This window comes from Phascolarctos cinereus, unplaced genomic scaffold, assembly GCF_003287225.1.
Source record: "Phascolarctos cinereus isolate Bilbo 61053 unplaced genomic scaffold, phaCin_HiC Scaffold_5;HRSCAF=322, whole genome shotgun sequence".
Lineage (NCBI taxonomy): Eukaryota > Metazoa > Chordata > Mammalia > Diprotodontia > Phascolarctidae > Phascolarctos > Phascolarctos cinereus.
Genome location: NW_027555958.1, coordinates 42906715 through 42919141, shown reverse-complemented (window position 1 = coordinate 42919141; position 12427 = coordinate 42906715). Strand labels below are relative to the sequence as shown.

The window sequence follows — 12427 nt, the reverse complement described above, 5'->3', positions numbered from 1 at the left end:
GACCACAAATCTCTTTATTGATGATCATGATGCAGGTGGTGGGCCGGCCATCTGTGGCCCACACAGTATAGAGAGATCCTAGGGATGCTAGTTAGGACTTCCATTTCTGTTCATTCAGAGGGGTCTGCCTGACTCTCTGTTTGGAAGATGCCCCGTGGTAAATTCCAATCCTCCTCATATCTCCAGACTCTGGTGCTTCCTAAGCAGGTCTGCAGTAAGGACACTGGATGGACAGCGAAAGGTGCTAGAAACACCCACGATGCAGTTGGCAAACACAGGGAAAGTGATGTGGCGTTCTCTCTGATGCCCTTGTACACTTAGACTCCAAACTAAGTCACAGTAAGGGAAGCAAGATCAAGGGTAGATCTATCTCTGCTCCACTGATTCCAGAGCAGGTACCTGGAAGGTATCTGGCTGCCACAGGTGGAAAAAGAAGTTTCTTACTGGTAGGGTCCATTTACTTGGCAGCTTGCTGGGCTAACCAATGCTTGTATCTCTTGGTCTTTGGCTTCTCAAAATTCACCACAGACATGGGGACCCTCACTGTGTCAAGCCCATTCACCTGTACATAAACAGACAGGACAACCAAGGATTGGAAATGACATCATCCCAAGACACCATTTAGCATCACCTTTTCAATTTGGTTTTCAATTAGAACAAGAAAAAGGATTCATGCAAAGGGGAAACTCACCGTCACCTCACACCAGTACTCGCCCCACCTTGTGATTGGCTCTTCAGGTAGCTTTAGGGAATGTGGAGATACTACCACGCCAAGCTGCAAGACAGCATTCAGTCTCATTGCTAATGTAAATTGCATATGTAAACCCTATCACAAAACTGCCATTAGAGAAAAGCCTCACCAAACTACTTCCAAAATTTTTCAGTCTTGCCCACTCCTGTGCAAAGATTTGACCAAAGCTAGTTTTGTTATAGTTTCAGTTTCCCAAGGGGGAAAAAAAATGGAAACAGAAGCAAAAAGGTACCAACTCAATCTCAGGATCATAAATTTAGGTGGAAAGCTTTTAGAGAGCACTGAGTCAACACCTTCATTTCACAGAGAAGGAAACAGCCCCACACTTGGTAAATGACTGCTGGAGCCCAGCCATAGATTAAAAGGCAGAGCCAGGGTTTGATTCTAGGACTCTGACCCCCAATCCATCACTCTCCACTGTAATACATAACAAATCCCAATAGCAACACACGATTACTATAGTGATCTCAATAAAAACCAAACTCTCCCCCAAATCTACCTTGTTATAAAGTGACAGTAGGCATAACTAATGCTATTTTTTTTCAGTGCTTACAGATTGTGGAAGGGAGCCTTTCACATAGCATTTGGCATAACCAAATGAAATGCTGTTTAAATAATTAGCCAAAAGTAAGTTGGTGGAGGGGGGGTTCCGGGGGGCATCTTTCATCTCTACTTCTTTCAGGCAATTGTTTAATGGTCTACTATGGTATATCACTTGCAAATGCCTGCTTGTTTTCTTCTAATAATCTTTACAGTTCATCCTTAAAATGATCCTATGATGCAAACAGGTCCAGTGTTACTCTCACTTGACAGAGGAGAAGCTGGAGTCCTAAGCTGTGATTTATCCAAAGGTCACACAGCCAGTAAAGAACAGATCAGGGACTCAAATCAAGGTGCTTGACTTCAAAGCCCTTTTGTTTGCTTTTCCATTCCACATCAATAATGAACCTGATCAGTGTATCACTGTTTTTCTAGCTTCTTTCTCTCCATCTAGAAAATAAAATCAGTTCTGCTTTATGTACCCCCAAACCTGAATGATGCCATTCCGAGGCCTGTAACCTAAGGAATGCCTTATATTTATATTACCCCTTTCCCCACCTCTCCTAACACAGAGATCTGCTATGAAGTCTGCCTAACAGATGCGGTCATCAAGGGATGAAACACTCACATTCTTGAAGAAGTGGCGGCAGACAATTTCAGGGTTTAGCTCCCACTTGACATTATTCTTCATTCCCACTTCCAGGTGGCAGCTCTTCAAGAATTTCACTGTCTGAGAGGCAGTGGGAGTGGGTAGATTAGGAACAGATTTGGAAGGGTTGTAGACACACAGCACGGAATGCTGGGTTAAATAATTTAGGAAGGAGGTACAAGTTATGCATTTCAGCCAAGAGGGCGATGTACCAACTGGCTGTCTTAAACTTATGATCCTAAAAGATTAATCAATTCAGCTTTCCCGATATTATGGAAGGATGGCTTAGGAAAGCCATCCCTGCTTATGTATACATCCTTCCTGGATAAAGTTCAAAATCCTTCTGCTTGGAATTCAAGGTACTTTACAATCTGGCCCTATCGTCTACTTATTTCTCAGAACTCCCCTGGGAGGTTTTATACCTTCCAGGGTTGTTGTGAAGATCAGGGAAGATAAATGTAAAGATAACTGCAAAGCACTTAGCGTGGTGCCTGGCACAAAGTAAGCACTATGTAAATGCTAGTTGTTATGATAATTATGAACTAGACAAAATAAGCTCCTTGAGGACAATGGCCATGACTAATGTTTCCTTGCAGCTCTCCAAAGGACCTAGCACTCTTACATAAGTCAAGGATTCCTCAATAGTAAGTAGATCTACAAACTGGATGCTGCCCCCTCTCCATTTCTACCCCCCCTCCTCAACACCTTCATACCACTGCTAGTTAGTCATTATTAGGACTTTAGGGGACTGAGAAAAAAAATCAAAAGTTGCTTCTCGTTAGAAAAAGACTGGGACTTCTGCAGGAGGTGTTCAAATTCTGACTGATGGATCCCCACTCACCGTCACACCAGTCTTGGTCTGGAGCTTCTCCAGCTTCCCCTCCTGCCGCAACTAGATTCGATAAAGAGCCAAGGGGAGAAAAAAAGAGTCCAGCGTAAATAATATTTCCCTCTTGCTTGAACAGGCAATAGGTTTGGGCTTCTCGATACCATTTCTTTCTGTTACTCTCCATTTTCAAATTAAACCTCAAAATTCAACTAGATAACTGTTTTCCTTCCTGGAAGACCCTAAAGGTTCTAAGCGCTGTTTCCTTTGCCTCTTCATCCCCCTGGTAGTGGCTCACCTGGTTTTCTGCCTCTAACATCTTCTTGTTCTCTGGTGACGGGTACACAGCCAGACCCTGAGGAAGCAGTTTATTCCGGCCCAGTGACTTCTTCACTGTGACAGTGTCACCTCGGATCCCGAGGTCTGCCAAAGGGAACAACATAAAGACTAAATATTATGTCAAACCCAAAAAGGGGAAGAGAGCAAACTGAAGAGATTCTTTCATTTGAAGCTTACTCAGAAGAGAGAAATATAGGCACATGTCAACTAAGGACATCCTTTGGTTTCTTTTATGACTACTTTTGAATATGATGTTCTCTATGCAGGTGTCTCCCTATTGAAAAATTCAAATATTAGAAAACATGATAGTGAGTCCTGACTTTGCTACTTATAAGATGTGTGACCTTGGGCAAGTCATTTAATCTCTCTGACAGCATTAGTTTCCTCATTTGTAAAATGAGGATAATAATTAGATACATTATTCCACAGGGTAGTTATGATGACCAAACAGTATGATTTTTGTCAAAGTAGATATGAAACCCTATAAAGTATTATTGTAAAATAAAATGAAAGAATTCACATTCCTGCTTACACATCATGATTATACTAATACTATGCTCTCACTTTTTATACTAAATTTAATTCAGTGCTACAAACATCTATTACAAGTTAAAGTGCTAGGTACACAGTAGGAATACAAAAGTACGATGCAGAACTTGTTTTCAAGGACCTTCCAATCTAATAGGAAGGAAATGTAGATACACATATACTTGTGACTCAAGGCAGTGAGGAAAGTACAAAAGAGAATCCAGGTAAGGTGCTATGAAAAGGGAAAGAGAAAGTGACTATCTTTGGAGGAGTAAAAGCCCAGGAAGAGAGAGTTTTCCAAGTTCTTCTCAACAGCCTAGTGAAACAGAAGTATATTATTAACTCCCCTTTATAGCTGAGGAAACTAACCTCTGAGATTTCTTAACTCTAAAAGTATAAGCTCATGAAGCTAAAAAATGTCCAGTAACTTGTTCAGAGAAAATAAAAGGAACAATCACAGAAATTTAAGTATAAAAAGAACTTCAAAGGTTACCTACCTAGTATAGACCCTGGGGATAGAAAGACAACAATGAAACAGTCCTTGCCCTCAAGAAGCTTATATTCTATTGAAGGAGACACCTACAAATACACAGACAAAATAAATATATAACAGCCTGCCATCTACTTAGGAAATTTTGAGAAGACACAAAGCTGGGACAAGCTGATGTTTAAAGATCAGTACACTGAGCCAAATAAAATATAATTAAATTTAATAGAAATTAATCAAATCATTAAGGTATTAAATGTAAATCTTACACTTGGGTTACAAAAAATCAGCTTTGAGACGAAGGACTAATCGGTCAGTCAATCACCAAGCTTTTGTTAAGCACTTACCATGTGCTAAGCACTGGGGTTACAAAGAAAGGCAAAAGCAGACCCTCCCTTCACGGCACTCACATTCTAACCAAGCAGACTACATGTAAATAACTAGGTACATACAAGATATCTACAGACTCCGTGAAAGGTAACCTCATCTTGTAGGTGACATTTGACCTGAGGTAAGAAGGGAAGGAATTCTTCCCCACAAGAAAGGGCCATCAAGTGCAAAGGCAGAGAGAGGAGATGGAGGATTATGTGTGAGAAAAAGCAACTATGTCAGTATATCTGGCCCGCATGGAGCGTAGTGCAGGATAAGAGTAGAAAGGTAGGAAGAGGCAAGTGGGAGGTGATGAGCACCTGAACTATGGTGATGGCTATTAAATGTAAAGTAAAGTAGGAGTAAAGAGGGTGCATATGATGTGAGGGTAAAGATGCCCAAGGTTAGGCAACATATGAGATGCGTGGGGGGAGAGGAGGTTTTGAGAAAGACTAAGCCACTAGAAGAATGGCGCTGCCTTTGACAGTAACAGGAAAGTTCACAAGTAGGAGAGGACTTGTGGAAAAAGAATGAGTTCTGTTTTGGGTATGCTGAGTTTGAGATGTTTAAGGGACTGGACATCCAGTTTAAGATAGCCAAAAGATAGTTTGACTGAAAAGCATCTGAGGGGAGCAGCCAGGTAGCTTAGTGGATAGAGCTCTGGCCTTGGTGTCAGGAAGATCCAAGTTCAAATCCTGCCTCAGACGCTTGACACTTCACTTAGCTGTGTGACCCTGGGCAAGTCACTCAACCTTGACTGCCTCACCAAAAAGAAAGGAAAAAAGGGATCTGAAGGTTTTCATGGACTACAACCTCAGCAATATGACAGGTAAAAAAAAAAATGTGGTTTTTGGTTCCATTAAGGGAAGCCAGAACATAGGTGGTAATAGTCCAGCTGGTCAAACTGTGTTTAGAAAAATGTGTTCACACATAACACTCACTAGCTGTGTGACTCTGGGCAAGTCCCTTAACTTGATTGGCTCTCTTAAAAAAAAAGTTTTCAGATCTGAGTACAGAGTTTTAGGAAGGACACTGATAAACTGGAGAGGGTGAGTACAGAGATTGGGGATTGGGAGATAAAGGGATTGAAGGTCGTGCCATACAAGGATCAGTTAAAGGAACTTGGGATGTTTAAACTGGAGAAGACTTAGAGCGAACATGATGTCTTCAAGCATTTGAAGGATTATCACATACAAAGGAGCTATAAAGGAACAATGATATTTTGGGATATTGTTAAGGTATGGCTATGGCAGAAAAACCTCTGCTTCCTCACCTCAGGCAATTTTACTTTCTCATGGACATTTCGTATTGTGCTATTTCCAAAATTTTTAAAAAGCTTATCTGGCCAGCATAAAAGGAAAACCTATGGAGGTGATTCAGAGTGAAGTCAGAAAACCATAAATGTATAAGCACTGAATACAGTTACTAAATTGGAAGAAAATCTTGGGTAAGGATAGTAAAAATTTCAATGCCTTGCCCATAGGATCTCTCCTAATGGGGGTTTTGTAGGATACTTGTCCCGGAACCCATTTTCACGCTCAGGTAAACAACAGATATTGGATACACTCATTTTTTTTTTCCCTGAGGCAACTGGGATTAAGTGACTTGTCCAAAGTTACACAGCTAGTGAGTGTTATGTGTCAGAGGGCAGATCTGAACTCAGGTCCTCCGGACTCCAGGGCGCTCCCTAGCTGCCCCAACACCCATTCTTTTTAAAGAAAGGCATAACCTTTTTGGGATTAATGTACGGAACAATGTCAGGGAAGCAGAGAAAATTGCTCTTTTCAATCCACCTCCAAACTTAACTGGTCATTTCACCCATGGCCCCTGAAAGACCTCAGGAGTGAGCTCCCCTCCCCCCTTAAAAATTCAGTTAACTCCTTAATTACCCCCGGCCTAACAGGCTTCTCATGCCCCTCTGCTCGGTAGCACCTGCTGCAGAAGAGTCAGGGGCTGAGAGAACGGACAAAACTCAAATCTGCCTGTGAGGATTTGCGAAAGGTCAGAGGTTGTGGCCCAAAGGGAGTCTTTGGTTTTATCTACAGATGTCCCACAGATTCTCTGGATCCCCTCCTCCTGGCACCCCGCACCCGGCCTCGCTTACTCTCCACCGTCCGGGTCAGGATGAGCTCCATGGTCCCCTGCGGCTGGTGCTGGGTGTCCTCCACCAGCCGGTAGACCCGGTGCCGCCGGCGCAGACGCGGACTCCGGCCCTCGGCGGCCAGCGGGACCTTCCACCAGCGCTCCACGATCACCGTGCTCTGGCCCGACACGGGGGACAGAGGCGGGATCGGTCAGCCTGCGCGGGCCGGGCCCGGGGGATGACCCCGTCACTCAGCCCTCTCTCTTAGGGGCGCCCCGACCTGTCAACCCGCCCACCCCAAGCCCTGGGCGCGGGGTCCCCGCTGCCACCCTCCCCTCGACCCCGCCGCTCGCTTCCCCCGCCCCCGCCGCCTCCAGGGCAAGCCCTCGGACCCCTCACCCAGCTGTGAGAGAGGCTAAAATTACGCTCCAGGCCCGGAGTTCCGGCCCCGAACCGGGGCAGAAGCCCCTCGGCTGCGGCCAGCAGCACCGGGCTCAGTCGCACCGCCATGGCCTACGAGACCAAAGAGGCAAGGGCGCCGGCGACGGGCAGGGAGGAAGGACCCCAGCGCGGGCCACAAGGGCTCGACCGGGACGCGCCTGCGCCAGAACGTACTGCGCCTGCGCGTGCGAGGACAGGCACTCGGCCTGGCCTCCCTAGGGTTTCTGGCTGGAAGGGTCCTTGGGAAGCGCGGAGTCAAATCTCTACAAGAAGACCTAAGGAACCGAGGCCCAGAGGAGAAATGCTTAGGCTGTCAGATGTTTCTTGGCAAAGGCACGCGCAGGTTTGAAGCAATCATCCGTATGATGCCGGCCCTCTCCACAGTTTGTTTTGGGCAGTTTGGGGGCCACAGTCTTAGTAAAATTAAGAAAAGCAGCCTAACTTTGCAAAAACCGACCAAACCAGACCCAGACAAAGCTCAGCCCAAGGAGGCAGGAGAGCTGGACTCCGGCTGTCGGGCTCAGAGACTCTTCCTGTCGAGGAAGGGGCCTCCTGTGCATTAGCCAGAATCATAGGACGTCCCCCCCATGAAAGAGAGAGAGAGAGAGAAAGACAGACCACCCTCAGAGACCATTTATAATCAGAGGGCTAGACCACCCTCAGGCTGTATCAGGAGAAGCATGAAACGGAGACAGATGGATGCTCCACGAAGCTCCACGAATGGAAGAGAGGTTCCCTGTAAATGGCTAGGTGGCTTCCAACGTTGTGCTGGAACAGTATAAGGTTTCTCAAATAGAACACACAAAAATGATGACCTAACTATCCTCGTAGTTAAAAAACCAAGTGGATGAAGACAATATTTTTCAGAGTCTATCTATTCTGCACATAGTAAGCACCTAATTTACGTTAAATTGAATGAACATTGACCTTGGGGAAAGAGAACCCTTAATCTGTAGATAAATCTGCTTTCAAATCTGCCCAGTTATTGAAGGGCAAGATGAACTCTGAAGGAGCTCCTGTTCTGCCAAATTAAAATGCCACAGCAGAAATGAATTAAGCAAGGAGATTAACAAATGCTAGGTTATGGGCCATATAAGAGGGAACTGGTAGCTTCATCAGTTGAGAAAAGACGTGACCAGAACACTTCTTCCCTTGGATTACAGCTTTGCAATGGAGAATACCTTTCAACCTTTCTCTCCTCAAAGCAGCACTACTAGAATGGGGAGAGGAACTACTCTTTGAGGGAGGATGGAATGACTTTCAAAGAGTAACATTGGAAAGCCTGTGTGTTGTCTCTGAGATAAATGGTACCTTTGAGCTGGTGGGTGAAGTAGATACAGAGCAACAATGTGGTCCTGAGATGGGTTAGGGCCAGGGTTTCTCTCCGTGTCACAGTGGGACTGTCTCTGGCCTAGCGTCACGGGTCACAATGGTAAATAGGTAGCAGTCCCCAGCTCCTCTCTCCTCATCTCACTTTGTTGCTGGGTGGCACTGAATTAAGAAACTGCCTTGTCAAAGGCTGTGCTTTCCGGTATATTCCCTTTCATATATCAAGAAAGGGAAAAAACGAAACTATTTGTACCCACTCTGCTCTCCTTTTGCCTACTTTAGTTACTGTTACAAGTACCGGTTCACTGTTCAGGAGAAAATGATGCCTTGTAACCCTTGTTTCAGAAGGTAATAGTTCTTTTAAACTCCTCCCTGGCCACAGTTGCTCCTTCAAACTAGTCCTTTGTCTGCATTTCAAATTTCAAAATAACTCACCAACTGGCAAGGGGTGGGAAAATACTGAAATAGGGTGGCAGTTTGGGATGCCTCTTCTCTGGTGAGCTCTCAGTAATAAAGATGCTGCATTAGAAGACGGCAGAGGGGGACTGATATAATGACTTGGGGAAAGGAGATGGTATGAGGGGGTCCAGTGCTCCACATCCCTCCCCCCCCATACACAGATGAACTCCTAATTTAGGCCCTTGCTTTTTTGCTAGCCTCACCGTAACTGAGAGGGATAGCCTGACACTGCGACCTCGGTGCTGCCTCCAGTGCTCCTGAGTCCCTAGCAGGCCTCCAGGTGGGCAGAAGCACTGAACAGGGAGACCACAAGCAGCTCAAAGAGCTGTACTCAGTAAGTGGACTCTAAGTTGGGACCCTGCACCTCTACCTCCAGCCCAGGTCTTGCTCTCCGTAGTGATATCCTAGGCAAATAGCCAGTTGAAGGAGAAACAGTGATAATTTTAGAGTTGTAAGGGAATTTAGAGATTTAGTTGCAGCTTATTTTACAATCAAAAAAGCATAATTACTCAACGTGACAAAGTTAGAACTAGAAACCAGGTGTTCTGCCTTTCTGTGTTCTTTTCCCACTCTAGTATATCCTTAGTATGACATACCCAATTTTGGTTTTCTTACACACAAGCAGGAAGGGAGAGAACAAACCTCAATGATGAAAGAATTAGCAGAGTAGGCAGTGAGCAGGAATCTGGCATAATTGCCTTGAAAACAGGACAGTATTGCTGCCTTGGGAAAGATTTTTGCTGTTGGAATGATGGTGAAACAAAAGAAGAAACAGTCTTCAAATTCCTATACTTTACAGAGAAGGATGATAAGTATATTCATTCTCCTCTAAGGAAAGACGGTTAAATGGTAACAATTGAGATTAGACAATGTGCCGTCTAGATAATATAAGTTCTGAGTGTTCTGAGACTCTAGAATTAAGGGACACTATGGAAGCTCCAATAATGAGATAATCTCACCGTACCTCCCAAACCAAGATTGTTGTTTTTATTGGAGGTGGGTGGGTGGGTGGGGCAAGTTTGGATAGTAGCAGTATCCAGTAAATAAAAACCTTTTCTAACCTTGGCATTTTCTTTTTTCTTTACAGTCTGGGAACCTGACGGTGCTAGCTAATGACTCCCTGCTCCACCAGGACCCAATACAGTTAGATTTCCACTTCCGTCTCACCCCTCAGGCTTCTGCCCACTGGCATGGCCTCCTCTGTGACCACCGGCTCTTCCTGGACATCCCCTACAGGGCACTGGACCAAGGCAATCGGGAGAGGTGAGAGTAGAACCCTTCATCATCCCAAACTGGATTACTGTAATGGGAGAGTTGGGGAGTAGTGAGCTGTCCTAGAAACAATGATGCTCCGGATGTGAGAGACCAAAGCACATGTAGGGATTAAATGAACGTGAAGATATAATACATAGAAGAGACTAAGACGTCTTGGAGATGGGCTTTTAAAAGGTGCACAGAAACATGGGACCCTTAAGGTTTTAGAAATCATGGTCACCAGTATGTTAGAATAATATTCTTCCTGTGGTAGGAAGAGTCCTTGGCTTTTTACTCTGGCTAAGCCTAATAATAACTGCAGACCTCAAAGGAATATTTACACCGACTTAGGAAATTTGTTCCTTAGGTCTGGGTCAAGAGGAAGGATCAGTGACTGAATTTCATGTTTTCTCTGTCACCTCTATCATTAGTTATGCTCAGTAGCTTTTCTTTCTCTGGCTCAGTTTGACAGCGACACTGGAGTTTGTGGAGGAGAAAACAGATGTGGACTCTGTGTTTGTGAACTTCCACAATGCTAGGAATGACCGAGGTACTGGGGTAGGGAAACTGCCCGGTCCACTTTTTGCCCTGGCCTTAGTGTGGATGGAGGCTCTTATGACTGTCCCTTTTCCTTGGCACTGCTGAGAACATAGGCTTGGGGAATAATCCTGACTGGGAGTTTTCTGTCCATGCTTGAGGGGAGTTGGTAGACAAAGTAAGGGTATGGAGAGGTAGGTGGAGGGAGGACTTGGGGATCTTGAAAAGGCCTTTCTGGTAACTTGCTTTCTTCTCCTTCATAGGTGCCTTGCTTCGGGCCTTCAGCTACATGGGCTTTGAGGTGGTTAGACCAGACCACCCTGCCCTCCCACCCTGGGACAATGTCATCTTTATGGTATACCCCCTCGAGAGAGATTGTTGCCACTTCTCTAGTAAGCCTTCCTGAATCTAGCCATGTTCCCACTCAAGTGGGAGGGCTGGAGCTTTAGTAATATGGCTCAGGCCCCAGGCACAATGAGATCCAGAGTCCTAGGTTTTTAGGATGTGATTTAGGGCACCTCCTCCCAACCCAGGAATAAAGGGTAATAGAATCATCAATTCTTGGCTTCTGTCTTAGAGAATAATGGAACAACAGTATTGCACTGTATATATTTAATCTTGAGGCAAGCTGGTCTAGGGCAGTGATGCCAAACTCAAATAGAGACTGAGCCACTAATTTATAAAGAAGGATTCCTACAGGCCACATGTTGACTTAGTTTTAATATCTAATGTTACTTTTTATTGTATTTTTAAAATTAATTTGGTTAAATATTTCCCAATTACATTTTAATTTGATTCAGGTCCTACTTGGGAGTGTGGGCCACATGTATGACACCTCTGGTCTAGTGGATATAGTTACTGCTGGACCTGGAGTCAGGAAGGACCTCGATTTTATAGGCCTTAAGCACCTGTGTGACCAAGGGTATATCACAAACTGAGTCTGTTTCCTTATCCATAAAGTGGAGATAATACCACCACCTACCTTCTAGGGTTGGTGCAAGGATCAAAGAATGCAAAACATGTTGTAATCTCTAAAGCACCATATAAATGAGTTATTACTAGAAATTATCTTTGTCCCCTTTGTCCATCCTCTGCTCATCATGTGAATGATATTGCATCAAGGCAGTCAGGTTGACATCAAGAGCCATGACTTCTCTCCCTTCATAGCAAAACTCTCAGCAGAAGCCCAAATATTGAAGGGGTTTAGCTCCTCTATTAGTTCTATCCCTTACTTAAACATCTTTAAAGCTCCAATTAGGCACAGGAAGCAAAGGGAACCTGGACACACAGACCACAATCATTTTTTGCACGGAAGGGAAGAGAATAAACATTTCTATAGAGCTTACGATGTGCCAGGGACTGTGCTAAATAACACTTTGCAAATATCTCATCGATCCTCATGATAACCCTCTGAAGGTGCTATTTATCCCTATTTTACAGTTGAAGAAACCGAGGCAAACAACTAAATTGTAGTTGTTTACTTAGAGGGGAAATGTAAAAAGTGCTTCATGGACCTACTACTGGTTCTCCTGAATCAGGGTCCATTACTGACCAGTCAGTATTGGAATTTTCTGAGGCAGTAAAACCTTATCGTGGATATGGAGAGATACGATTTGCCCAACAGCAGCTTTCTACATCTGGATTACTACTCAAGGTATTCTTAGGAGCTAAAAATGTTAGCTCATTTATTCCTATCTTACTCTTCCCCTCAAACAGGGCTCTTAACCTCTAGGGTCTGGGAATTTTAAAAAGTATTTTGAAAACTACATTTCAATATAATTGGCTTCCTCTGTCACCCAGTGTTACTGTATGCATTAAAAATATTCTGAGAAGTC

The 12427-nt window shown here is 44.4% G+C and overlaps 2 protein-coding genes across 2 annotated transcripts; one reads left to right on the top strand and one right to left on the bottom strand.

Annotated features, from left to right (window-relative positions):
• On the bottom strand, positions 1-7120 carry MRPL9 (mitochondrial ribosomal protein L9). The gene is made up of 7 exons (XM_021005508.2): positions 6972-7120; positions 6594-6750; positions 3065-3189; positions 2782-2832; positions 1920-2021; positions 692-775; positions 1-562 (listed from the first exon to the last, which is right to left on the bottom strand). The coding sequence occupies exons 1-7, from the start codon at positions 7080-7082 to the stop codon at positions 458-460; spliced, it is 735 nt and encodes a 244-aa protein (XP_020861167.1). The 5' UTR covers positions 7083-7120; the 3' UTR covers positions 1-457.
• Positions 7121-7235: 115 nt separating this feature from the next.
• On the top strand, positions 7236-11150 carry OAZ3 (ornithine decarboxylase antizyme 3). Its single transcript, XM_021005522.2, is given in 7 exon segments — positions 7236-7356; positions 8625-8690; positions 8999-9059; positions 9061-9135; positions 9889-10064; positions 10520-10605; positions 10856-11150. Coding segments are annotated over 7 exon segments (633 nt in total). The 5' UTR covers positions 7236-7330; the 3' UTR covers positions 10999-11150.
• The last annotated feature ends 1277 nt before the right edge of the window (positions 11151-12427 follow it).

What these genes read in the sequence shown, in the direction of transcription:
- MRPL9 (XM_021005508.2), bottom strand. Translation starts at nt 7,082, where the DNA reads ATGGCGGTGCGACTGAGCCCGGTGCTGCTGGCCGCAGCCGAGGGGCTT. An exon ending in TTAGCCTCTCTCACAGCTGG is followed by an intron (nt 6,751 to 6,971) that starts GTGAGGGGTCCG and finishes GTGTCGGGCCAG; the next exon opens with AGCACGGTGATCGTGGAGCG. An exon ending in GCCGCCACTTCTTCAAGAAT is followed by an intron (nt 776 to 1,919) that starts GTGAGTGTTTCA and finishes GCTGTCTTGCAG; the next exon opens with CTTGGCGTGGTAGTATCTCC.